We start from the raw sequence: 25,118 nt of genomic DNA, 5'->3' as shown, positions 1-25,118 counted from the left end.
TTTCTCCCTCCCTTCCTCTCTCTCTAAAATTAAAAAATATATATATATGCACCCCTATGTTCATTGCAGTGTTATTTACAGCAGCCTAGGTATGGAAACAACCTAAGTGTCCATCAACAGAAGAATGAATGAAGAAGTTGTGGTACATGCAATGGGAATATTACTCAACCATAAAAAAAATGAAATCTCACCATCTGCATCTGCAACAACAAGGATGGACCTGCAAGGCACTATGCTGAGCGAAACAAGACAGAGAAGAACAAAAAATGTATGATCTCACTTAAATATAGAAAGCAAAACAAGTGAACACACAAAACAGAAACAGACGGACAGAGAACAGATGATGGCTGATGGAGGAAAAGGGCAGGGGGAAAGGTGAAGAAGGCGAAGGGGCCGGGGACATACAAACTTCCAGTCACGGGATGGAATGCATGACATAGGGGGACTCAGTCGGAAACGCCGCGAAGCTCTGCCCCAGGACTGGCGGGTATAGGACTTATCACGTGATCGCTTGGTTAGGTACATAAATGCTGTGCCCCCAAAACTAATCTGCACACTGACACTACTGTAATAAAAAATAAGCCCAAGGAGGGCAAAAACAGACTTTGCCTGCCTTCTTCTGCTACAGCCCCAGTGCTTGGAAAGGTGTTTGATATACAATAGGATCGAAATTATGTAAAATGCATATGGATGGGCTATTCACAGAAGCACATGGTGAAAAACCAGAACTTACTGGAAGAGCCACTGACAAACTGTGCTACATCCACCCCAGAGTCCTGGGCAGCCATTCAGTCCTATCTGAGCAAGGGCTGGCCGAGTGCACTCACCAGCTAAACCCGGCCCTCGGTCGGCTTTCTGTGACCCATGAGTTGAGGATGGTTGTTACGTTTTTAAACAGTTGGAAAACAAAGGAAAGGATAATACTGTATGGCACAAGAAAATGATATATGAAGTTCCAATTTGAGTGTCCACGACGTGAGACTGGAATACAGCCGGCTCGTTCACTTAGGGGTCTCCTGTGGCCTCTTTGGTGTCACAAAGGCTGGGGCAAGCAGTTGCCATAGAAACTAAAGGCCCCACAAAACCAAAACCATTTAGGATCTGGCCCTTTCCAGAAAAAGTTCACCAATACTTGGTTTTGACTATCCATTACATAGCATTAAGTTTAAAAAGCAAATTGCAAAAATAGTATATACAATATTCCATTTTAAAAAATTGTTATCTTTGATAAATTTGTATGCATAAAGAAGTCTAAAGGGTAAGAAACAAATACTATTGCCAATTATTCTTTAACAAACAACAGAAGGCCCTCAGCTACCTGTTATAGGAGGCACGGGACAAATAAGGCACGACCGCTGAGAGCGCATGAGCCAGCGCCCCGGGAGTGGGCCCCATCCATTCACTCGGGCATCCTTTCATTCACCTGTCCTCCGACAGTTTGGGGCCAGCCACTGCCGTCTCTGTGGCTGCTGCAGCCAAGAGGAAAGCACAATCGTGGAGCTCACGGTCGAGGAGCTACACCATTCAATTCTTCACTCACTCATCAGTCAGCAAGTAACAGTTATGATGGCCCACTGTGCGCCAGGCACTGGCTAGAGGCTCCAGATGCCACGGCGAGCAGAGCTTCTGGGTTTCCGGGAGCCTACGGTCACGCAGGAAACTCGGGTTCCCACTGTTAGTGTGTACTTCACAGTGTAACGGGAAGAAAGCCCCTCACTGTCCACGCCCCCCTGAAAAAAGAAAGTCTAGACAGAGAGACCGTAAAATGCAAAGACAGTGTTTATCTCTGAGTGCACGAAATACACCCGTTTATAAAGTGTTTTATGTTTCCATAGTTTCATTAAAATTTCATACGCATTACCTCTATAACTCAAATTTCCATTTTCAGGGGGCAGGGCTGGGAGTGGGAAACTACTATTAAGCACCTGAAATCCACGTCCCCAGTTTAGATGTACACTATCACCAACGTCAGCAAATGACCAAGGAAAGGGTCTGTGACCTGGATGGGCCTGTAAAGCCGGCTGCACGACAATCTCTCAACTGAATCGTCTGGGTAACGCCGAACTCAAGGAAAACGTCTATGCATCTCTACCTTCTACAGTAAGAGTTACCGAAGCCATTCCAGACACTGTGAACCAACGTAAGCACTTCTCTTCCTCTTAAGACGTTACCAAACTAGGAGCCAGTTTCTTACCTTTTGTACTTTTCAAGAAGATTGCTGGCTTGTTCCTCAGCAAACAGAAGCCCGGCAGAGCAGTCCGGGAAATCGCCTGGGATGTCAGGTGACCCTTTGTACTGAGCATGCGCTCTGGCCTCTTTTAATCCCCCGGCTCTTGCACCGCGATAGATCTGGAAGAAATGTCAAAGAGGTCCTGTCCATTTGAAATCGCTTAATTGTCTGTATGGGGGAAATGAGAAACGACCTAAATGCCCATCAAAAAGAGAGTGGGAAAACAGATTGTGGGAAAACCCTGTCATGAGCTACCGCACATTAAAAATGAACGAGACAGAGCGTCGGGCAACGTGGAGGGAGCTCAATGTTGAGGACACACAGCGAGCTGCAACAGCATCCACACGGTGAGGTATGTGACGTGGAGGAACACGTCAAGTTCAGGTGCTTTGTCTGGGGCACATCCGTACTTTACAGAGCTGTAAACACACGCGTGGCAGCGACAAGCACCCAAACCAGGACGGCGACTGTCTCAGGAGGAGGGAGGGACACGGAGTCGCAGAGGGTTACAGGTGCTTCCAGTGAGTCTGTGATGTCTTATTGCTCCAGCTGGTGGCTCACTGTATCAGTGTCTATTGTTTTTCTATACTTCCAATATCTCGTAAGTTAAAAATCAGAATTATTTAAAAATATTCCCACTCCCAAGCGATTATCCCTCACACTAGGCATCACCAAATCACCTGCAAGGATCTGAGAGTCTTACATGTCTTCTCTACTCTCTAGCTCAAAGTGGTGTTTAACCAGAAAACACACACACACATTACATTTTTAAAAAATTGTTTAGTTAATAAACAGAAGTACATAGTCGGCACTTAAAAATGTACTCTATACATCTATAAAAATTGAATGATAAAAATTGCCTTTAAATGGCAACAAATTTCTTCAAGTAAAAAAATAAGTCAGTATTTTGTTGCCACTAGTATTCAAAAAATCAGGCCACTCTCAAAAACCTGCAAAACCTCACAATGTGTCAGCACAACCCTCACTAAGAAAACCCTGGCTCCAGCGACTTTCGGAAGCGTCTTGACGCTGCGTGTGGCCGTGTGCACAAAGTCTGGGACATTTTCAGCACATGGCGTTTACTAGGAATGTATTTAAAACCTTGCAACTCTTAGTCAGAATCAAAAAGTAACTTACGAACGGAATCCAGAACGCCATGCCCCAGCCCTTTGGGAGCAGGACGTCCCAGCCACTTCCCCAGCCTCTCCGGTCGTCTCCAACCACTCTGCCCGGCTGCTGAATCAAAAGTACAGGTATCTTGGACTCGTGGGGACCTAAAACAAGCTGTGAGCCAGGCACCAGCAACTCACTTCTCTTCCGGTTTAAATCCTAAAGTGGAAGAAAATAATTCAAGACAAACAACCCTAGCCTTCTAGGAGATTCTACTGGGTCTCCCTAGAAGCAGCTTTAGAAAGTTACATGCTCCTTTAAAAAAGCAAGGAAAAAAAGTGTTCTCAATAAGTAAATTGAATTCTTTTAATGTACAAGGTATCCCTCCAATACAATTTTCCTCTCTACAAGTGCTTTGGTAGAAAATGACAAATTATCTTAAATTTGGGCAAGAACATACTAGATGATTCAAAGTTGTAAGACATACATCCAGACAGAAAACTATACTTGAACAACAATTAAATAAATTTTTTTAAAAAGATATACATCCATTCCACTAATTTCTTATATCAGGATTAATCTTCTATCTCGATATTCTGTCCCTACAATTTATTTCGGTTATGATTTGTCATGAAGTAAAAAAAGTACAATTAACAGCTTCTCCAGGAACCCAAGTGGAAAACTACTCTGGCTCTTGAGAAAATTCCTCACCCAGTCTAGAGGACTGGAAACACAAGATGCTATAACTTACTGGTCAGGTAGACTGCAGATAACACTCTTTCAGACTTCTGTTGACAGCTGTGACAAGAGATGAACAGGGAGGGAGGGGAGAAGCCTACTCCTCGATGAGGAAAAGTACCCACGAAACTGCCGCCAGGCTGCCGTCTAACTGCTTTCTCATGGAAGCCCTTGAGCCATGGCCAAATCCTGAGTCTCATTTTTGTTTCCACAACCAACTACAAACTGGAAATTCCAATGATCTGTGGCTTTCGCCCTGACTTTTCCTCCTGGGATCAAAACCTGTCTGCTGGACATCTGCTCCCGGGACTCCCCAAGCTCAGTTTCCCTGAGATTAAACTCATCTTCCTACTGCATTCGCTCTCCTCCTGTATCCCCATCAGCCTTGTGACGCCACAATTCTCACGGTCCATTCCCTTGTTCAGGCATCCATTCAAATATTTACTATTCATTCAAATAAATACCGAGCACACCTGTTATGTGCCGATTGCTATTCTGGATTCTGCAGACACAGCTATGACAAGTGAGACCTGGCTTTAGCTCTCTTTTAACTAGACTGTCAGGAGCTAACCTACAAGTCTCCTCCTTTCTCTCCACCTGCCTTCCAGTCAACCACTGAGTCTAGTCGATTTTTCCCTCCAGGAATGTGTATGAAGCCCCAGCCCTGGGACCCCCGCCACACTGCCACAGTTCAGGCCCCACCAGGTCCTACATTACAGATTCTTTCCAGGGTCTCTTTCAAGGCCACCCAACCACAAGTCCTCTCTCCAGCTCCTCCATCCCCACCCCTCATCTCCTCCACTCCCCACTGGTTGCTGGAGAGAAATGGGATCAGTGGCTTAGTTTACCACCTTCCACAGTGTCCACCCTGCATCTTTGGTCCAGATCCTTAAAACGCCTCGAGGTCTTCTGTGCTCTGGCGGCTAGTTTCATCTCCTGCTTCCCCCAACTCCAAGCTACTGATCTACTGGAAGATTCCTGAACGTGTCATCCAGTTTTCGGCCTAGGCCCTTGCACACGCTCACTTCCGGCCATCCCTTGTCTACTGCAGCCGTGGCCCCTGGTCCTGAAACCCCGGTTAAGTCAGCTCAAATACCACCTCCTTCATCTGGGGAGCTTTCCCTAATTTCTACAGCATCCCTTCTTTGGGCTTCCTTTGTACCCCGTACGCCCTTGACCACATCAAACAGCCATCTACCCCATCATCTGATGTAAACCTGACACTAGCAGGAGCGTAATCATTGTGGAATCAAAAACAGGAGAACCAATAAATCGATAAAGACAGAGAACACTTAAGAAGTGTTCTGACCTTTCGTTTCCAAGAAAATATTTTATAGGTGCTTACTTCTGTAGAAGAACATACTTAAGAAGAAAAACATGTATTCAAACCATAAGGTTATCATTTCAAGAAAACGCCTTTGTGTTAACTTTCTCTAGGAGATGGTTCCTTTCTAAGAACAGGAAATAAAACCACAGCATGTATCATAAGTGAGGGAGCAGTAAACTACTGGAAAACAAAAGTCAGTCTATGGGATTCTATGAAAGATGAAGTAACTTCTATGTCCTCTCGAGCGATGAATTTCAGCTTGCCTTCACGGCTTTGCCAATGACCCTCATGCCATTAGTTACCTGATCCGAGATTTTGTTCTCTGTGACACTCTCACGGATGGCGCGGCTCCACATAAAGCTATGCGCACACTCCACAGGCACGCCCTCCAGGAGCAGCTGTCTAACTTTCTCCTTATCTAAGAGGGAAAAGAAATAGCCTTCAAACCACATCCTCGTTAAGCTCTAAACGTGGCCAGCTGACCTTTCGTTTCCAAGAAAATATTTTATAGGTGCTTACTTCTGTAGAAGAACATACTTGACTAGAACGTAAGTTATTCTTACAGTGGCTCTCATAATCTATGAAAGAGCAAAGGCTCCTAAACTTATTTTTTACACATTTATTTTTAGTGTAGAAGATGCAAACATCACGTAACATGGCCTTAAATAACCGCCCAATTCCACAGGTAAGATCGCCCAAGTCCAGGAACCCCCCAGAGGTGACCAACAATGTGAATGGTGCCATGGGCCACGTGTCCCCACCAGCTGGGTTCAGGGCCTTTACCTCACTCCTGCCCAACGGTGATGAGACCACAGGTACTGGCCTTTTCTTCAGCCCTAGTATTTACTTCAAGTTTCTGATAACCCTTTGTACTGAACTATCTACTCCTTTCTAGTAAACGTATTTTCCCGTCCCTTTAAAATGGGCATATTTTCTGCAAAGTACGTTATTTAATTCCTTTAACAAACACCGTGCCCCAAAGCACCGCAGTAGGAAAGGAGGCGGGGCTCTGCCAGTCATAAACCTCTACGCTTCCTACGTGCAGCCATTTAATCATGCGGGGGCTAAAAAAAAAAAAAAATCTTCCAAATCCACTTTTGTTTGACTGAAGAAATAAAAGAAAAAAGTCAGACAATTCTTGAGTTTTGCCCATGGCTCTAAGAGGCCAACACAGGAAGGTCCCTCAAAGGCACGTACCTGCGTGGGTCTGAGGGCTGGGAAAAAAGTAAGTTAGCAGTGACCGGGCCGTAATGGGACAGATTTCAAGGGAGAACAAAGATAGAAAAAACGAAACCGATGAACGGATCCGAGAGGAAAGCTCCTGCACAGCAGCAGCTGCCCCGCGTGCACCGCTCTTCCTCATGGGGCCACAAACGAGTGTCTCCAGTAACCGGGTGCATGCGGCGAGTTCCCGCAGCCTGAGAGGGAGCGAGCGGGCTCCACTGCAGACAGCCTCGGGCCTCCCGCAGCACTTCCCCTGCTGATGGTCCGAGCGATGGAAGTGGGATCTATTCTGACTGCTGCAGGCAAAAAAGGCGGCTGAGACTCAGGGTGCAACAGGAGCGTACAGCCTCATCTTCACATATGCTTTAAAAATAATTATAAATAAGCTAGGGAGATGACACGTCCAGACAATGGAATATTATTCAGAAAAAGAAACTAGCTATGAACCCTGTGACAGGAAGCCGCCTCTCACCGCTCCCCAGAGTCTGCAGGAAACCCTGGCACTTTGGGCTCCGGGGCCTGAAAGGCCTGCCTTAACCACAAGGGGGCAGAGTAAACCCCCACCTAACCTGGCTTTACCATCTGAGAATCAAATAAACCAAAGTTAGAGCCTTCAAATATACTGTTTTAAAGTATAGTGACTTTAAATATAGTATACTTCAAATATACTGTTTTAAAGTATAGTGACTTCACTTCTTCACTGAGACCCCTTCAAAGGAACCTAGCTAAAAATTTAGGGATTGTTCCTCCCACAAGGGCAACCAGAGAAGTCACAGCAAAGTGACTGATAACTAGGCACTTCTGAAAGTCAAGTGCAGACCAGAGCTCTAACAGTGTTTAGAAAAGCTGTCACCAGAACAGCGTTGATCTCTCACCTATCACTCTAAAGGCAGCTTGACTATTCCCGTGTTTTGGGTATACACTGCCAAAGAGTGTGTAAAGAGAAAGATTAAGACAAGCCCGTGAGCACAATGTAAGTTCAATATTTTCTAAAACAGATTCATCTCTGGAAGACAAGGGCTAGTTAAAATAGTATATCAAAGCAAAGTAGCAGATGCTAAGGAGAGCAAGTGCTAAAATATAACAGAGAGTACAGCAGAAATTATATTTTAAAACCTCACCCAGGAAACTAGTTACTTACACAGTGAAGTGCTAGGGTAATAAAGTTGAAAAAGTTTGCAAAAACATTTAATTCAAATGCAAGAACCAAACGATCAAGTAAATGTTTTCAAAGCAGCTGAGAATATGCATCACCACTTCAGGTCCTTCACTGAAAGGAAAAACCTGAAGCTGCGGAGTTAAGACTCCCTCAGGAAATATCTTTAATTTAAAAACCAAAAAGGTATGTGTGCTGGTTTGGACTAACAGTTTCGAGAGGGAAGTCACCCAGCACCCTATGAAGGAAGCCATCATAGTTACTGCTCAGCCCAGGGCCCAGCAGACTTCAGGAAAGAGAAATAATAATGGCATACACTGAGCCCTGGCTGGTGAGGTTCAGTGAACTGAGTGCTGGCCTGCAAACCAAAGGGTAATCTGTTCCATTTCCAGACTGAGGCACATGCCTGAGTTGTGGGCCAGGTTTCCCAGTAGGGGGCGCATGACAGGCAACCACATGTTGAAGTTTCTCTCCTCTTTCTCCCTCCCTTCCCCTCTCTAAAAATAAATAAATAAAATGCTTTTTAAAAAATAACATACAGTAAGTCACAAAATGTATAGCTTCTACCCTGCACATCGCGATAACCTAGTAATATTGTTAAGATGTTTTTTAGCCCACAAAGCGAACAACCAACTGAAACGAGAATCCTGATTTAATGTAGGATGAAGCCTCAGCCCTTCCTCTTACCAGTCACTAACCCGCTGAGGCTGCCAGACACAGTGATGGCCAGGCCTCAACGAAGGGGCACAGCTTTGGGTTCCTGTTAAGCTAAAGATAACATAATGGCCTAAGTTGTGCATTAGCTCCTGAGCCCTAAAGCAGAAGGGCCCCTGGCCACATCCTCAGGAAACAAGACTGAAGGATACAGAAGCTGGCCTCCAGGCCTAAAATAATGATTTGCCTCAGTCTTGACCCATCGGCAGACCCCCCACCCCGAGCCCCTTACTCACGACGACTCGTGATTTTTGGTCTATGAAACCCTTGTCTGTAACCCATTGGGAATTCCGGTTTCTCCAGCACAAGCGGCCAGTCTCGTGGAGTAGCGCTGTGTAATAACTGCCACCTTCCCTCGCTGCACCGGGGTCGGCAGCACAGCATGGCAAACTCTGCTTGCTTACACTGCTGTCCTCTGGACAGTCCTCCTTACTTCCGACAGTCCAGTGCTCGGGTGTTTTCCCCACAGCAAGCGCTTCTCCAGCACCAGCTGGGTGCCCTGCAATCTAACTCGATGCTGACGCTCTCTCCCTAGAGAGTGTCATGTCCCACAGGTTATGACACTTCAGATGCCAATTGGCTATACAGTTTTCTGGCCCAAGACTGCGCCCCCAACCCGTATTTCATAATTCGCTAGAATGGTTCTCAGAACTTGCTACATTACTGTTTTGTTTTTTAAGATTTTGTTATTTATTTTTAGAGAGAGAGGGAACATCAATCGGTTGCCTCTCATACCCACCCTGACCTGACTGGGACTGAACCCGCAACCCCCAGACGCGTGCCCCGACTGGGAATCCAACCTGTTACCTTTTGCTATGTGGGATGACACCCAACCAACTAAGCCACACCAGTCAAGCCTGTTTCGTTTCAACAAAAGGAACAGCCAGATGACTTGATAATTAAACTCAGTCTCTAGCCCCTCCCCCCAGAAGGGGTGGGGCTAAAAGTGCCAACCCCCTAATGGCAGTGCTGGTTCCCCTGGCAACTAGCCCACCATCCTCAGGGACTTTTGGAAAGTCCCTCCGTGAACATAATCTCAGGTGTGGTTGAAAGGAGGCTTGTTATGAATAACAAAAGATGCTCCTTTAGCCCTTTAAGGCTCTTATCACTTAGGAAATTACAGAGGTTTTTAGGAGCTACCTGCTAGAAAAGGCACAAAGACTAAAGTATGCATTTCTTCTGTTGTGACAATGTAACCTCTCTTTTCAGAGCTAATTCCCAGTACAATTAAGAAGATAAAGAGTTCCTGACTCAAATCAGGGTGTAAGTAGCACCCTAATAGGTCAGTTTCCTTTAAATCAAAACAGGCAGAGAATGACTACAGTATAGAAGGCGGAACTGGCGGTCTACCTAGCAGTCTACCGGAGAATGAGGTGGTTAGAGCATGTAACAGTGAGATTCTTCCAAAGATCCATCTTGTATTAACTGACCACGCTCACCCAAGCAGGTTTCTAACTTTAGCTTTGAATTGCCTGTCTACATGGTGTTACACTGGTACAATACGACCTCCTGAAAAAGTTTCCTTCTTTATGTAGCTCACATGCCAATCAAAACTTCAAAGAAATTACTTAAAACGGGTTTTAATGAAATTCCACAGTAACTAACAAGACGTTAAATCACATTTTTTAAGATGTAAATTCTACTTGAACTGATTCAAATTAAGATAAAAGCCTTAGAAAGGATTTAATATAAAACTGCCTCATTCCAAAAAAAGAATTTGAGGCCAGAGAATCGAAGTAGAATTAAACTATAGCTCTAAGGCCATTCTGGTGAGCCACAGTCAATGGTTTAGTAAACACTGCAGCTTTTATGGCTGCACCAGACCACACTCCTATTAAAAAAGAAAAGGAAGAGGCAACAGCTCACTGATTAAAGTCTAGACTGCATAATTAACGTACCTACACATCTTCAAACTCCCCTCATTCAGTCCACTTTTCATGAAGTTGTGACGGAGTAATTTTGTGACCCCTTAGTAAACTCTGACTATACACGGAGGTTAAAAACAATCTTCCAATCATTATGACACATGCCTATATTTTTTCTCCAAAACTTCACACGCTAATTTTAATGATTCTTTCAAATAACATGCCAAACACAATTATCTTTCAAATCATAATTCTTTCATTTACATGACAGTAAATACAGTAAGACACTATCGAAACTGCTGCACCTCCCAGACCAGACGAAAATGGGGGCCAATGCGACCCACCTGCCTAGGCCACTCCAGACCAACGACGCCCTCAGGTCGCTCTACTGGGTCTAAACCAAGTCCTCTCACCCTTCGGCACCCGGGATGGCCTTGCCAGGATTCGAACCTGGATCATCTGTGCAGTCAGACAGAGGCTTCCAACGAGCACAAGACCAGCTGCAGGTGCACCTCCCTCCCTCACACGACAACTCTGGAACGCTAGGCCTTTTCAGAGAACCGCAAGGCAGAAAGACCAGTTTTGCTAGGTACTAGAAATAAAACGAACGTGAGGATCAGGCGACACGTCTCACAGCTACAAGGTGCTCCCCTACACGGCATCTCCTGGATCGTAATCACCTTGAAAGAAGCCAGATGGAGGTCGCCCTGGTTTTCTAGACATGAAGTGACTGCCGAGGGGTCACAAACAGAACTCTGGGACTAGACTGCTCAACACAGTGAAGAAAAAACAAAGCAGTTTCAAGAACTTTACCTTGGCATTTTTCTGGATTGGGCAAAGCTTTGGACCTCTTTTGAGGCAAATTTACACGAGGATCCCCAACTGTCAGTCCCAGAACAGTACCTGCCGGGATTTCTGCCGGTGATGTGACCCCTTTAACAACAAACAAAAAAATCCAAGCTTAGAAAGAGTCATTACAATGTATATATATATTTGCTTATATTTTCAAGTCTTCCTAATGAAATTTTCACCTGAGCTATTTTATTTAAAAACCTGTATTTCCCTTTTTTCCCTACTGACACTTTTAGAGAACAAATTAACATTCACAAAGAAGGAAGTTTCTTTCAAAAAAAACATCAATTGAACATTATCGATTATTTTACAACATAAACTTGTATGTTTCTATCATTGATAACTACAGTAGCTTTACACACAAAGCATTCATGTCTATAGTTTCTCTTCAGATGGTATAAATCTTTCACCTTTTACAAAAGCACTCGTGTCTAGTTAAGGACAGAGTTCAGTTTAGTACCTGGTATACGCATTTATCTGCAACATCAGAATGCCAGTTACATCTCGCGTGTTTGCTGTTCCATAAGCAAAGTCAAACAGGCCTTACACTAACGATCCACTCTCTGACCGGCCTTCCTGCCGCATTATAACCAGGAGTTACGGGTTAAAGAGCGCCACTACATGGAGGTAGTCTAACTGCAAAACCGATTCCCACAGCTGTCCCCCCAACGGCCGTACACCCCAGTGTCCCCTCCGCATACCTCCCAACAATTCAAAAATGGCTTCTTGTCTGCGGTGAAGGGAAACAGCATCAGGACTCTTACAGGTTTCAATCCACCAAAGGTGAGGTGTCTTCTCTGTGTCCTCTCCCTCCTGAAAAAAAAAAAACAACTCCGGTTTACCAGACAAATAATGAATCGGCCTTAATAATCCAGTGTGGCTGTGACCCTGCCCCACCCCCATACATTTCTGCTGCACATAGGAATGCGCATTTTATGAGAGGAACAGTGGAAAGTGGCACTATTTTTAACACAGATACTAACACCAGACCATTCTCCTAATTAGAGGCAAGGGCAGAGTGGGGCACTGCTGTCAAGATTTCACACACCAAGAAAAAGACGCTCTGCTTTCAGAGGCTGAGCTTCTCCGCGCTGAGGCCTCTGTGCGCAGCGCCAGCAAGAGGGCCAGCTCCTCTCCTTCCGCCGCCAACTCCTTCGCCACCAGTTTAAGCAAAAAAACCTTCCCCTCCAAGGAAATTCCTGTATTATGACTAGAGCATTCCTAGGTACTTCAAATAACACGCGCAAGTACCTTACTTACACTTTTCCCTGACAGAACCAGGAATTGCGCGCAGTGTCAAAGAGCACTGGAAGTGTCAGGTGCACGCCAAGGAGGAGCACAGACCACCACGGTTCGCACTGACGTCCACTGAAAGGGGATGCGCTCCGAGACCCTAAAGCAACCTGCAGCGCCACGTGCCACTCTCTCTCAGACACGCAGGCAGCACAGTTAGTGGTTTCGAGGGCAGGCTCTGCAAACAAACTTCCCAGGTTCGGACCCTTGCTCTGCGCCTCGTTTCACTGGAGTAGGGCACCGGGTCTGTGCCAGGTGCCGTGCCAAGCACTGGGGGCAGAGTAAGGAACAGAACAGACCCTGTCCTGGCCACCACAAAGCTCAGTCTGATGGGAGACCCAAGTACTGTATAAACGCACACACACACACACACACACACGCAGACATACACACTGAGGGAATGTGCAAGATGCAATGTGAGTTACAGGAGGGAAACTGATTGAACTTGAGGGATAAAGAAAGGATTCTGCAGGGAAGTAAGACAGATATTGAAACCTGAAGAATGAGGAAGGTTTAGTGGTGGAGGCAGAAGGTCCCATCAGGTGGGAAAAAAGAGCAGGCGCAAAGGCTCTGAGGGAGACGAGATCTCGAAGGGAAAGGCCAGCGTAGCTGAACCGCAGAGTTGAGAGACGAGGCAGAAAGGTGTAGGTGACCCGGTCACATGAAGGGCTTTGGACTTTCTCTCAAACACAGTTCAGAAGCTCTTCATCATGAAGCAACACCGCGAGAACACACCGTTCAAAAACCACTCTAAATGGAGTGGGAACAGGAAACAATGAGGGACGTGAAGATGCTGCTTCGGCGTTCAGGCAAGAGACTGGGCAAGGAACGGCAGTGGTTGAGGTAGTGTGGGCGCAACGAAGAGAGAGACGTAGCCTTTGTGTCTTCAAGTACTTTCCTTCTGAAAGCTCAAAAGCTGTCCGGACCTTCATCATATTCGACCGTGTCAAGCCTGTGGGAGGCACAGGCACTGGGAGGTCCACTGCCCTGATTCAGCAAAACAGACCAACTGTGAGCCCAGAGTGCCTGGCTCCCGACCTGGTCTCTACTTTCCACACCTGTGCTGTCCATGTGATGGCCAAGAGGCAGAGTTATTCGAATTTAATTTTCAGCTAATTCAAATTAAATAAAGGTACAAATTCAGTCGCTCAGTCCCACTAGCCATGTTTCCAGTGCTCAGCAGCGACATGTGGCCAGCGGCTACCATGCTGGACAGCACAAAGGGGACAGCGTGTCACAGAAAAGACTGCCAGACAGTGCACCAGACACATTGCTCTCAAGCTTTCAGGGAGCCTAAAGCATGCACAAGTACAAACAAAAAAAGTGCCGCACACTTTCAGGGGCTTATGGAGCAGAAGTTAAGACCTGTCTACAACCTCACAAGGTACAAGAATAATTTGTATTGAAGTAAGAACAAGCCAATTTACTTAGTACATTCATTTAGATTTGACTGTCTAGGAGAAGTGACAAAGTCCTTAATAATAAGCCTAAATAGAGAAATAAACATTTATAGGCCATGGCCCAAAATGTTGCCAAATTGTGTGTTAGATTTCCAAGTTTGCTAGAAAAGACACAACTGGAATAAACCACACAGTCCCATGGAATCTTACCGTGTGGACAGACGCAGCTTTTAGCGCCTCGGTTAGGATGCAGTGGGAGAGTGGGCCAATCAGGCGGAATCGGTTCATCTCCATCGTCAAATCACTGAAAGAGAGAGGAAGCCTTAAAATGGGAACCTTCATGACGCACGACGTCTGCGACTCCGGCCAAACCATGGGAAGGCTCCGCAGAAACGGTTCTGGGCGGCTTCAGCCTGCACCTGATCACAATGCCCGTGGCTGCAGAGATCCAAGAACGGGGCTGGCGTGAATCTCTGGTTCCATCCCCGAAAAACTTTTTAACTGGTTTAGCGCTTTCTCCATCATCTTTCCGTTTTCTCTTCTTGCCCATTTTCTCATCGGGTAGCACAGGTTGGCTTTCTTCGCGGGACGGTGTCAGAAGGGGGTCAGGGACGCAGGGGGTCGGCGTGACAGGTTCAGTGCATTGACATGCTGCTTTCACCTCCTCTAAAATATCCTGAGGGTGGAGTTAAACGTTTTACTTTCAATTTTTTTTAGCTTAAATGCATTACAAATTTAATGTGGTTTAATTTACATTATTTTTATCCTCCCTTTAAAAATTCACATTTTTATGCCCTCGCAAATTAAGATAATGGATTCTCACCAAAGGTTTTTGGCTCTTCTGAGTAGTGCATGGCACTTGGGACACAAAAGAAATCCTGAATGTTGAAGATGGATGAAAACAACAGGACTACACTGACCAAATTTTTTTTCCCAAATTTTAAAAAAATGAGTGTGAAATAGTCTACCATCTAAAAACAGTGAGTATACCAAAAAAAGAGAGACACACAGAGAGAGAAGCTGAGCTGAACGCAGTATCTGCAATCTGCAGAACTCATCCCAACAACTCATCGTCCAACAGGCTCCAGCGGGCACCCAGACACCAGTGCGCCGTCAGGCACGGGGGACGCGTCCGTCCAAAGGCAACAACGTAAGGTCTGCGTCATAAGGTGGGCTTTCATCTCTACTCACGGCTTAGTGAAAACAGAGAGGTCAAGATTTGCTTCATCAATTTTCAAGCCACTTTCCTCCCTCTGGTCACACACCAGGCTACCGCCGAACTTTTGCACCATTTAAATTTCTATAGAATTGACTTCCAACGACCACCAACACCACAGTAATGAGTGACAGGGAAATAAACTCAAGGATTATACCTGTTTAAGAGTCGGGTGAAGCCAGATCCACAACTGCCTGCTCTCGGCAGTGTCGCGGGGGGTCCTCTCGGGCTTCCAAATGAATGTCACAGGCCCCAGCAGGCCCTGGGGGTATTTATTTGCCCGGTACAGCGAGAGACTACCTTGGCGCTTTCCCAACAGGCAGTGAACTGCTGCAAAGGTCAGTCCTGACACAAACAAAAACAAAAGTCCACAGTTCTGAGTGTTGAGACTGCGGTATCATTTCCTGACAGCCAAGCTGTTCTTTATGGTCTCTCCCAATGGATGAAGTCGAGGCTTTGCCCACTGCTTCAATCAAAGTGGCGCACAGTGAGCTCTCAATAAGCATTTCACTGAATGAACCGTTTGATGGGTTTCCAGCTTCTTCCTGCCTAAATTCACTCAATCAGCAAAATGGGTCTCTCACTTTACACTTGACAATATTCGAAAAGTTTAACACCGCTCCAAGCTTTCCTTTATTAATGTACTCACTGGAAACACAAACTGTCTCATGAATTTTTACGTATGTTTAAATTCCCAAATGCATACAGCAGACACTTCTTTATAAAATGAATAAAGGGTCGGAGACGAATATCGGACTCAGATTTCAAACAAGCGTACCTGTGTCTACGCTACACATTGGAGAAAGTGCCTTCAGTATTTCTTCCTCTTTGCCCTTCAACTCCAGACAACAGTAGTAGGATAAGTCCTGCCCAAAGAGAGAGACACCATTAGAAACTCAGCAATTTACGTGAGGGCAACTGCATGAGGCCAAAAGCCACATTGGAAAACCTTCCAGAGCCCAAGACACAGAACAAATTGCTAAAGCTACCACTGGACAACTCAAAATCTGAAAGTGGTCTGTGGCTACTACATTAGCAAACATCCTTAATTGATTTAAATCAAAATAAAAATGAATTTCCACTTAAATGTAAGTTGCAGTGTCCTACTTTTTATAAAGAAAATCTGTGTCTTATCTCATATTCACAGACAAGCAAGTAGAGTGTAAAAACTGCTGCCTCTTAGTAAAGGATTATTCTTCCGTGAAATCTACCTTAGGTAAGAGTCACACTGTTGCAGGCAATTTATCCCGCATTACTTCCATGCTCAGTCTGACTATAATTTTCAATTTTGACTAAGCAATGTAAAAGGAAAAATGCGAGTAAGACTTTACCAATTAAATAAGATAAAAAGGGATCAATATGAGCTAGCAAAATCAGTATGTTAAGAATCATAGCCCCGGCCGGGTGGCTCAGTGGGTTGGAGCATCGACCCCGACACCAGAAGGCTGTGGGTTTGATCCCTGGTCAGGGTGCGAACGGAAGGCAACTGCGGATGCTTCTCTCTCTCATGTCAATGTTTCTCTCACTCTCTCTCCTCTCCTTCTTCCTCTCTTTCTAAAATCAAACACCTTATTTTGTCGCATATGGTGCACATTTTTTGCCCAAGTTTTTGAGGGAAAAATAAGGATGCGCATTACACATGGATAGTACTAAGAATGTGCACTACACAGGGTAGTGCTAAAAAGTGGGACTGTATATACATTATGCACAGGAGCACATGGAAGGAAGGAAGGAAGGAAGGAAAGAAGGAAGGAAGGCAGGAAGGGAAGGTGGAAGGAAGGAAAAGACACACGGTGGCTGAGTGGATCAAAAAACAAGAGCTTTGCATATTCTGTCTACTGGAGACTCACTTCAGATCAGACAAAAAGACACACACAGAAGAAAAGCAAGGGGATGGAAAAAGGTATTTCATGAAAACAGAAACAAACAGAAAAAGGTAGGCTAGCAATACTTATGACACCAGACAAATAGGCTTTAAAACAAAGACATGTACCTCCACGTGTTCACTGCAGCACTGTTTGCAAGAGCTATGACATGGAAGTAACCTGGGTGCCTACCAGTAGATGAACGGACAAAGAAGTGGTGCATGTATACAATCGAGTAGGACTCAGCCACGAAGGGAAAAAAACCTTGCTGTCTGCACCAACATGGATGGGCCTAGAGAGTTCTGTGCTGAATGAAGGTCAAAGACAAATGCTGTACAATTTCACTTACACATGGAATCCAAAAACCAAAATGAACAAGCAGAATAGAAACAGACTCCCACATACAGAGAACATGTTGAGGGTTGCCAGATGGGAAGGGGGTTAAGCAAGTGGATGACAAAGGTAAGGGATTAAAAAGTACAAATTGGTAGTTACAGAATAGTCACAGGGAAGTAAAGTACAGCACAGGCAATGTAGTCACCAGTAATGTAATAACTATGTATGGTGTCAGATGGGTACTAGGTTTCTTTGTAATAAATGTCTGATTATTGGGTTGTATACCTGACACTAATATAATACTATACATCAATTGAAAAATTAAAAATTACTTTAAACATTTAACAAATTAATTTTTAAAGTAAAAATTAAATTACTTTAAAAAATCATTTAAGTGGTGATTTGCTGCTTTGTGCACTTTAAAATTTTTTAAAGGTTATTGTTTTGATGATTCTGCTCTATTGCTCTCAAGAGTTATCAGAGGGTACTAATACCAACGGCTTTCAAAACTGGGCCAAGACTATCCTGCCACTGAAAGGCAGGCCCTCCACAAGAAGAGAATTTCTAAATGCACTCTGGAAGACAGAAAGCAACTGAATTAACAATGGCTGGCCAGGGAGGGACAACCAGATAAAAATGAGGCTGTAAAACCAATCGTCCTCTCAAACAGTTTGAAACCAACCTCCCAGCATCCCACTGAATCATAAACATCTAGAACAGCATCTGAACACCACTCAGGGCCCACAGACGGTTCTCAAATATCTGTTACTGACAAATGATGATTAAGTGAATCAATGCTGAATTCATCTTGAACATGACCATCAAAACCCTGCATGGCCTGGTTACTACTTAGTTCTCCAGAACTGACCTCACCCTGAGCCTTGCTGTGACCCTCTTCATCCCTGTCACAGGCAATTTATTTCAGTCCCTCCCTGCTACCTGGCTTCCTTCTGCCTCCCGGACTCTCCCATTTTCTCATTCCTTAGAGATCTGTTCAAACATCACTTCCATGGGGAAGCTTTCTTGTTCCTCTTGTGAAGAAAGCTCACAGCATTGTATAGATCCCTTTCCATTGGATATCTGGCTAATTCTTTGACTAATGTCAGTCTCCCCTAAAACCTTTAGGCTGCTCCATCTCCAGCATTTAGCAAAGTGCCTCATGCTCAGGAATTACTTTCAAAAGAAATTATTTCAGAGAAAGGGCTTTAGCATACCACGAACAATTCTAAGAGTCTCCACCAGAAAGGGTCTAGATGAACGGAAAAGAAAACAACTGGAAAGCGTACCTGGAGGAGGCAGCGGTTGGTCATAGCTCGATAGCAGGCCCTGTGGCTCTTGACTGTGGGCCGCTCCCCGAGGCAGTAACCCCACTGCTTGACCATGTGAAACCGCTTGGCGTGCCAGATGTGAGTTTCCAACCACATGTTCTTCTTTTGTCTACGGTTAAATTCTAGCATCCGGTTGATGTGGCATCTTCGCGCTTTATGGCATTTGTTTTTTGAATGTTCTTTTTTCTGATGTACTGCTTTCTCTGCCTGTAGTTTCCAGAGCAGAAGCAGGCCCAGTGTGCAACCGTTTCAAAACAAAGCTAAGTGTTAGGAATTCAAACTTAAAACTAACTTGAGCCCATTAAAGGCCCCAGGAATCTGCTTAATTTTTTTTAACTTGGTGATTTCTCCAGTGAAAGCAGAGAGGGAAGCAATGGAAGGAGTGGCGGTTTTACAGGTAGGCAAACCTAAGAAGGAAACACGTCCTTTCACTTAATAGTTGGGCAAGCTTCATGGACTATGAAGATTAGAATATATATATAAAATGTTCACCTCCAACTTACTGTGGCTAACAGTGTATTAGACAGCAAGAGGGAATAAATCCTATACTAGCTTTTGTTGTTATTTTTTATTGTTTTTTAACCTCAAAGATTATAACTAAACCCAAAACTTAGGATGAAAAAATACAGAAGTGAGGAAAACCTACACATTCTATGCCAGTTGGGGCTGACAGGTAAATGCTAAACGCTATCACTGGGAAACAGACTTCACCTTGAGCTTGAAACTACAAAGTTCCTGTGTGCTTTTCGCTCTCAGTCTCTCCCACAGCCAAGCTCAAGTTCTGTGGGAAAAGCTCTTCTTCGTTAGTCTGTGGGCCCCTTATGGGTAAGGACTTTCCCTTGATGGATTCCAACCCCACGGCCAGCACAGTACTGGTACCCAAAAGGCGCACAATACAAACATTCCAAAACAACTAATAAAGACGTGGGTACCTCAGACAACCTCAGAAAGTCTAAGCCAAAATTTCTGGTGAAGCCAAAAATAATTAGGCTTGAAACAAAAATTAAAATCAAGCTCAGGTTTTCAACACTGAAAAGTCAAAAGGCAAGTACTAGGCAATGCTGCTGCCTTTTTCTGGTTTTCATTTTAACAAATTCCCATTTTCTTTTAGGAACTACTAACTAAAACATTTACATTAAGTGAAACTTATACCTCTTTCTGAGCAATCTCCCGTAAGCGTCTCGGAAGGCGTTTGACATTGTGGCTCATGGCTCTTCGTCTCATGTGTCGCGGCAGAGTCTGGAAAACCAGCGAATTCGAAGACTTCTGAGTCACTGCTTTCAACATAGCACTGATTTCAGCGGCTCGCGCCTGAGCGAAAGTAGAGGCTATTGAAGGAAAGAGCGCTGTCATTAAAAACCAGTCTTGGGTTTTCTGGGACATTTTTCTGGGACATCTCAGAAGAAAGAAAGATTTGAAGAACATGAGCTTACAACTCACCCACCACCCTAACCCCCCGTTAGAGTGACATCACTGGTGGTTATTGATGCAAAGATTGTGGAACTATTCTCCAACTTTCACTTTTTCACATTTTCTAGAAGGATTCGGTGTCACTTTTCTAATAAAAGAAAAAGTGTCAAGATTACAAAAAGCTTTTTAAAACAGCTACACTGCAAAATAACCATGACCATTTTTTAAGTAAAATAATCACAGAAGAAAACAAAACAATGTTCACTCATGATTTCTGCACACGAAAAAAACAAAAACAAAAAGATGAAAAACACAAAGGAAAAAAACAATGAAAAAAAACACTAAATTTTAAAAATGATCTTGACTCCAAGTGTTTTTTCCTTAATATTTTCCAAATATGTGACCATAACTATTATTAGTTTTCTTTATTGAAAACTACGTTTAAAAAAATAGACCGCTGGGGAAATTCAAGTGAATTCCCCCAAGAAGGTATAAAGAGAAACCAGAAGGCACCCCTAAGGTGTGTACAAGGAATATGGGGTCATGAGGTAGTGGGGGTCAAAGTGATGAGGCAGATGCGGGGTGAGGCTAGAAACGACCCAGAGTCAGGCACTTAAAGGTCCAGGTTGCCTTTAGTCCTCACCTGAGGATGTGTTTACTGATATTAGAGAGAAAGGAAGAGAGAGAGAAACCCTGACATGAGAGAGAAACGTCTATTGGTTGCCTCCTGCATGCGCCCTGACCAGAAATCAAACCGGCAACCCCTGGTGCACAGAATGACACTCCACCCGAGCACACGGCCAGGGCTGCGCTGCCTTTAGAGCACATCGATTTGCTCTCAGCCCTGGAAATGCCATGCTGAGGCGTGTAAACTGCATTTTATATGTTTAAAAGGGGGAGGGAAGAGAGAAACAAAGAAGGGAGAGCAATCAGGCCCAAGCCCGAACGCTGCAGGTGAGAAGGGCCTGGAGCAAAAGGAGGCGATCTCCGAGAAGGCAGGGCCACGGCACCCAGAGGGCATCAGAAATCTGGCCGCATTAAAAATGAGGAGCTCGTGGTACAATCCAGCCTCACCGCTGTACAAATACCTACCTGTGATATACTTGGGAATCTCCTGCGATGTGCCCTCAGGACCTGCTTTCCAGCCTCCCTTTTTCTTAAACGTTACTCTGGAGGAAGACTGCTCACTCGCATCAGGCTCAGGCGGTGAACAGTGGGTCATTCTGGTTTGCCGTGCTAGTGCAGTTCCAGCAAAAGGATCTAGTATATTAAGAAAAAGAAAGAAATGTGTTACCCTTATCGGGAATGGAGAATATTTGTTGGGTGGCAACAGTGACCATGTTTTCAGTCCTGTAACCACCCTGTAACATGGCTATTACTGCCCTCCCTTTCCCGGGGAGGAGAATGGGCAGAAAGGTGCATTGACTTGCCGGAGATGACACAGCTAATAAGCAGCACACTAACTGATCACCTCGGTATGACACACAAAAGAATCCTGGGTGTGACTGACACAAGGGAACTTTTCTCCAGATAAAGAGTGCAACATGGATTTTAAACCCAACCCCCCTGAAGTACTACAGCCCACATGACTTTGTATATTCAGTCTTTTATTGTCATTCTCTGGCACACTGAGGTTGGGAGCCCATGCTAAATTTGAAAGAAGAAATAAAAGCAAAATCTCTATACAAAAGCCTGGACATTCAAACCATTCTGCCTCCAAGACAACATCAAATCCTTGTCTGCGAATGGAGAGATCAGTAGGAAATGTTATGGATTCCCACTTACTTCCATTATGGTGCTAATTATGAAGCCCCTACAAATATGAAGCATGTTACAAAACACGTCATTGCAAGGTTTAAGATAACATGTTAAGGTTTATCACACGGCATGGTAGGCATCAACTGTTAGATCTGAACCTAGATCTTATGACTATGAATCTAAAACATATTTCATCAGACACAATGCACACTATTCTTCCGAGTGTTCCCCAAAAGGTCTTCGTCCCCTGCTTGCTGTCATCCACCCCTGGCATTTTCTATTGCTGCTCAACGAACAATATCACTTTCATATTACTTTATGAGGTTCTAAAACCAGCACTCTGATTAAATCAAGATAACTGCACTGGTTATTTTTAGGAGATACAGAAGTATAATTTAACAATAACTGATCAAAGGAGACACAAAATATGTCAATTCTAAAAGACAAATAGCCAATTCTCATTCCCAATAGTTATTTTCTAAAAAGTCATAATACTGAACCACTGTTTCTAGAGAAATAAATACATATACTCATATATCACATTGATTATAATTTAAAATCATAAAAATAATTCATCCTGGTAGATTCATCCTCTATTTTACAAAATAAAAAACGAGGTTCAGAAGTGTTAAGTGACCTAAGGTCACCCCACAGCTGGAAATCAAACCCCAGGCAGAGCCGGAGCTTCCTGAACTGCACTGCGCTGCGCACCATCGTCTCAGTCCCCATCCTCCAGTCGGCTCTGCATGACAGCTGACACGAGAACACAGCTGGAAATGTCCACACGGGGTCAACTGAATTCCCCCCTGTTCTGCACACGTCTACGAATGATAGCCAAGTGTCATGGTGTTAATTTAGGGTTTACAAACAAACTTTTGCAACCAGGTGAATTTGCAAATAGTAAAGGTCAACTAACTGTTATCTGTTCTTAACTCAATTCATGTACTATTTAGATGATGACCATCAAAAGGTGCTGACGAAAGCAATTTGCTCCAGTGAGAGTGGAGAGAGCACTGTGCATCTTACCTAGTTTTGGAGCTCGGAAAGCTTTTCCGCCTCCACTGTGGTGCTTCACTCCTCTGTCAGCCACAAAGCCAGAGGATAAGGTCACGTTAGTGGGCTGGTTTCTCATTTTCTTTGCATGTTTTCTTTCTTTTGCATTAGACATCTCTGGAAAGAAAGTAATAAATTTAGTACAGGGGAAGGGAATTTCCATTCAAAAATAAAAATATAATAAATATTCATGCAACTAAATATATAATAAATCTTCACTACAGGTAGAGCAAAAATATAAAAATGGTATCATAATATTATCACTATCATAATTATCACTATCATTATCACTATCATAATATTGATTTACAGCAGGAATTCATAACCAGAGCAATCTCTTGGGGAGCCATAAATGGTATTAACACCAAAAACATGATTCAATAGAAAAAAAAAATTCTATTGCTGGAAGAGACTACATTAGTACACTTCAGTTTGCATGGCCAAATAAAGTCATGTACCAATGTTGACACTGCAAAAAGTCCATTGAAAGAATGAAAAATGTGGTAAGAGGTAAGATTCCCTATGCCATGATAAAATTAAATTAGTGAAAACATTTATTAAAAATTCTTAGGTGAACATGAGCTGGAATCATGAACCAGAATCAAATGAAACAAACAACTCACTATTCTGATATAACATGCACAAAAACTGAACATAAATTATTGATGTTTTCATTTCTACTACTGAGATGAGGCCAGCTGCACCTTCCTTTAATTTGGAACAGCAAAAGATTTCTATTTGAAGGAAGGATAAAGAACAAAAAGCTGGAGGAGCCTGATGGATTTACTCAGTAATTCTCAATTCTCAAATTTGACATCCCCCTTTCTTTCTCAGCAGTTTCAAACACTTGTTTTTTATCTTGAAATAAAATTCACAGTAACAAAACTACCACACATACAATTGTTATCAGGACATGTCTTACAATATGCCCCAATTATAACGTAAAGAACTAAACCAAAATTTTAATAATATGCATTTCACAACTGTACTAGATGACATTGTAAAAAAAGGAAAAGCTCTGAAAGTTCTTGAGCCAGAAGAAGGAAAGCCAAAACCTTAGCAGTATGTCGAATGAGGAGGGACAAACAGGATTTTCTTACAGTATTACATTTTAGAAGAAGGGCAGGACTGGGATCTTATCCGTCTTTTTCACTACTGCACTTTCCAGCACCCAGCCCAGTGCCTTGCACAAAGTAGAGGGTCAACATCTATTTCTAAAAGGTACATGTGCACACATAAATGAAGAAGTGAAGCGTGCTATAGTGTATTATAACAAAATTAAAACTATTTAGCCAAATACCACCCCTTCTGACACAGCAAGACTGAATATCTGCCAAGAGACCAGCCCTGGGGCCAGCTGCTGGATCAAGACCAATGTCTTCCTTTTTGAAATCAGATCCCAGTCACTTAGGGCTCAACTCAAGTCAAAAGGGAAGGAATAAAGAGCTCCAAAAGCTCCAGAAGCACCAGAGAAGAGAACAAGGGAGGGGCTGGAAGGTGGAAAACGCTCTGATTGCAGCTTGGTCGTTCCCAGAATGACCCATCTTATTGCTTTCGGGCAGCGAGTTTCAACCCGAGAGACACAAGAATTTTTTAAACATGCAATACATGATTTTTTTAGTCAGGGGCACGGACCTCTTTTGCCTTAGATTGTCAAATAAAAACATGACAGCAGACAACATAATAGGCGTCCGGTATGAATCAATCAAAATTATACCTATTTTTGTCAGGCAAAAAAAGATAATATAATTTTGGTGTGCCACAGAATTTTAGTAATTAGGTTATGTGTATCATAACATGAAAAGGGTTGAAAATGGCTGCATTAAGGTATAAGGGCGAGGCGGGGGGCGGGGGGTAGACAAGCCCAGTCCGAGAATGGCCTCCCTCGGGTGTGGCAACATAGCAAAAAGAAAGACTGAAGGAGGTGGACAGCAGGGGCCAAAGGAGGGGAGGGGCGGCCAGAAGAGCCCAGGAGCAGAAAACAAGGGGGAAAGAGGAAAGAGGGGGTCAGCAGGGTCTGAGAGAGAAGATCGTGGTGAGGGGAGCAGTGTGCGGAAATCAGGTTGGGGGCCGACACACAAACACACTCCCCTAGTGAACACCAGCCCCTCACAACCTACCTGCCCGATGCTCCGGGGGTGGAAAGCTAGAGCTTCCCAGGTCAGAATGACAAGATTCTACCACAATCCCCTCCAAAAAGACAGGCGCTGCGAACGAGCTGGAGGACGCATGCGCCAGTGCGG

General features: G+C 44.1%; 1 protein-coding gene across 1 annotated transcript in view; it reads right to left on the bottom strand.

Annotated features, from left to right (window-relative positions):
* Positions 1-25,099, bottom strand: part of POP1 (POP1 ribonuclease P/MRP subunit) — a 29,789-nt gene extending 4,690 nt beyond the window's left edge. The window contains exons 1-14 of the mRNA XM_037048254.1: positions 24,996-25,099; positions 22,849-22,992; positions 21,157-21,324; positions 19,807-19,982; positions 18,613-18,861; positions 15,904-15,991; positions 15,283-15,470; positions 14,329-14,585; positions 14,120-14,213; positions 11,918-12,029; positions 11,178-11,297; positions 5,708-5,823; positions 3,368-3,559; positions 2,195-2,349 (exon numbers count right to left, since the gene is read on the bottom strand). Of these exons, the coding sequence (XP_036904149.1) occupies positions 2,195-2,349; positions 3,368-3,559; positions 5,708-5,823; positions 11,178-11,297; positions 11,918-12,029; positions 14,120-14,213; positions 14,329-14,585; positions 15,283-15,470; positions 15,904-15,991; positions 18,613-18,861; positions 19,807-19,982; positions 21,157-21,324; positions 22,849-22,990 (2,057 nt within the window). The 5' untranslated portion in view covers positions 22,991-22,992; positions 24,996-25,099. The remainder of the gene's footprint in view (positions 1-2,194; positions 2,350-3,367; positions 3,560-5,707; positions 5,824-11,177; positions 11,298-11,917; positions 12,030-14,119; positions 14,214-14,328; positions 14,586-15,282; positions 15,471-15,903; positions 15,992-18,612; positions 18,862-19,806; positions 19,983-21,156; positions 21,325-22,848; positions 22,993-24,995) is intronic.
* Positions 25,100-25,118: the final 19 nt, after the last annotated feature.

Source organism: Sturnira hondurensis, unplaced genomic scaffold (genome assembly GCF_014824575.4).
Source record: "Sturnira hondurensis isolate 20B ecotype Veracruz unplaced genomic scaffold, ASM1482457v3 Scaffold0006413, whole genome shotgun sequence".
In the NCBI taxonomy this organism is placed as follows: Eukaryota; Metazoa; Chordata; class Mammalia; order Chiroptera; family Phyllostomidae; genus Sturnira; species Sturnira hondurensis.
This window is presented reverse-complemented; position numbering and strand designations above follow the sequence as displayed.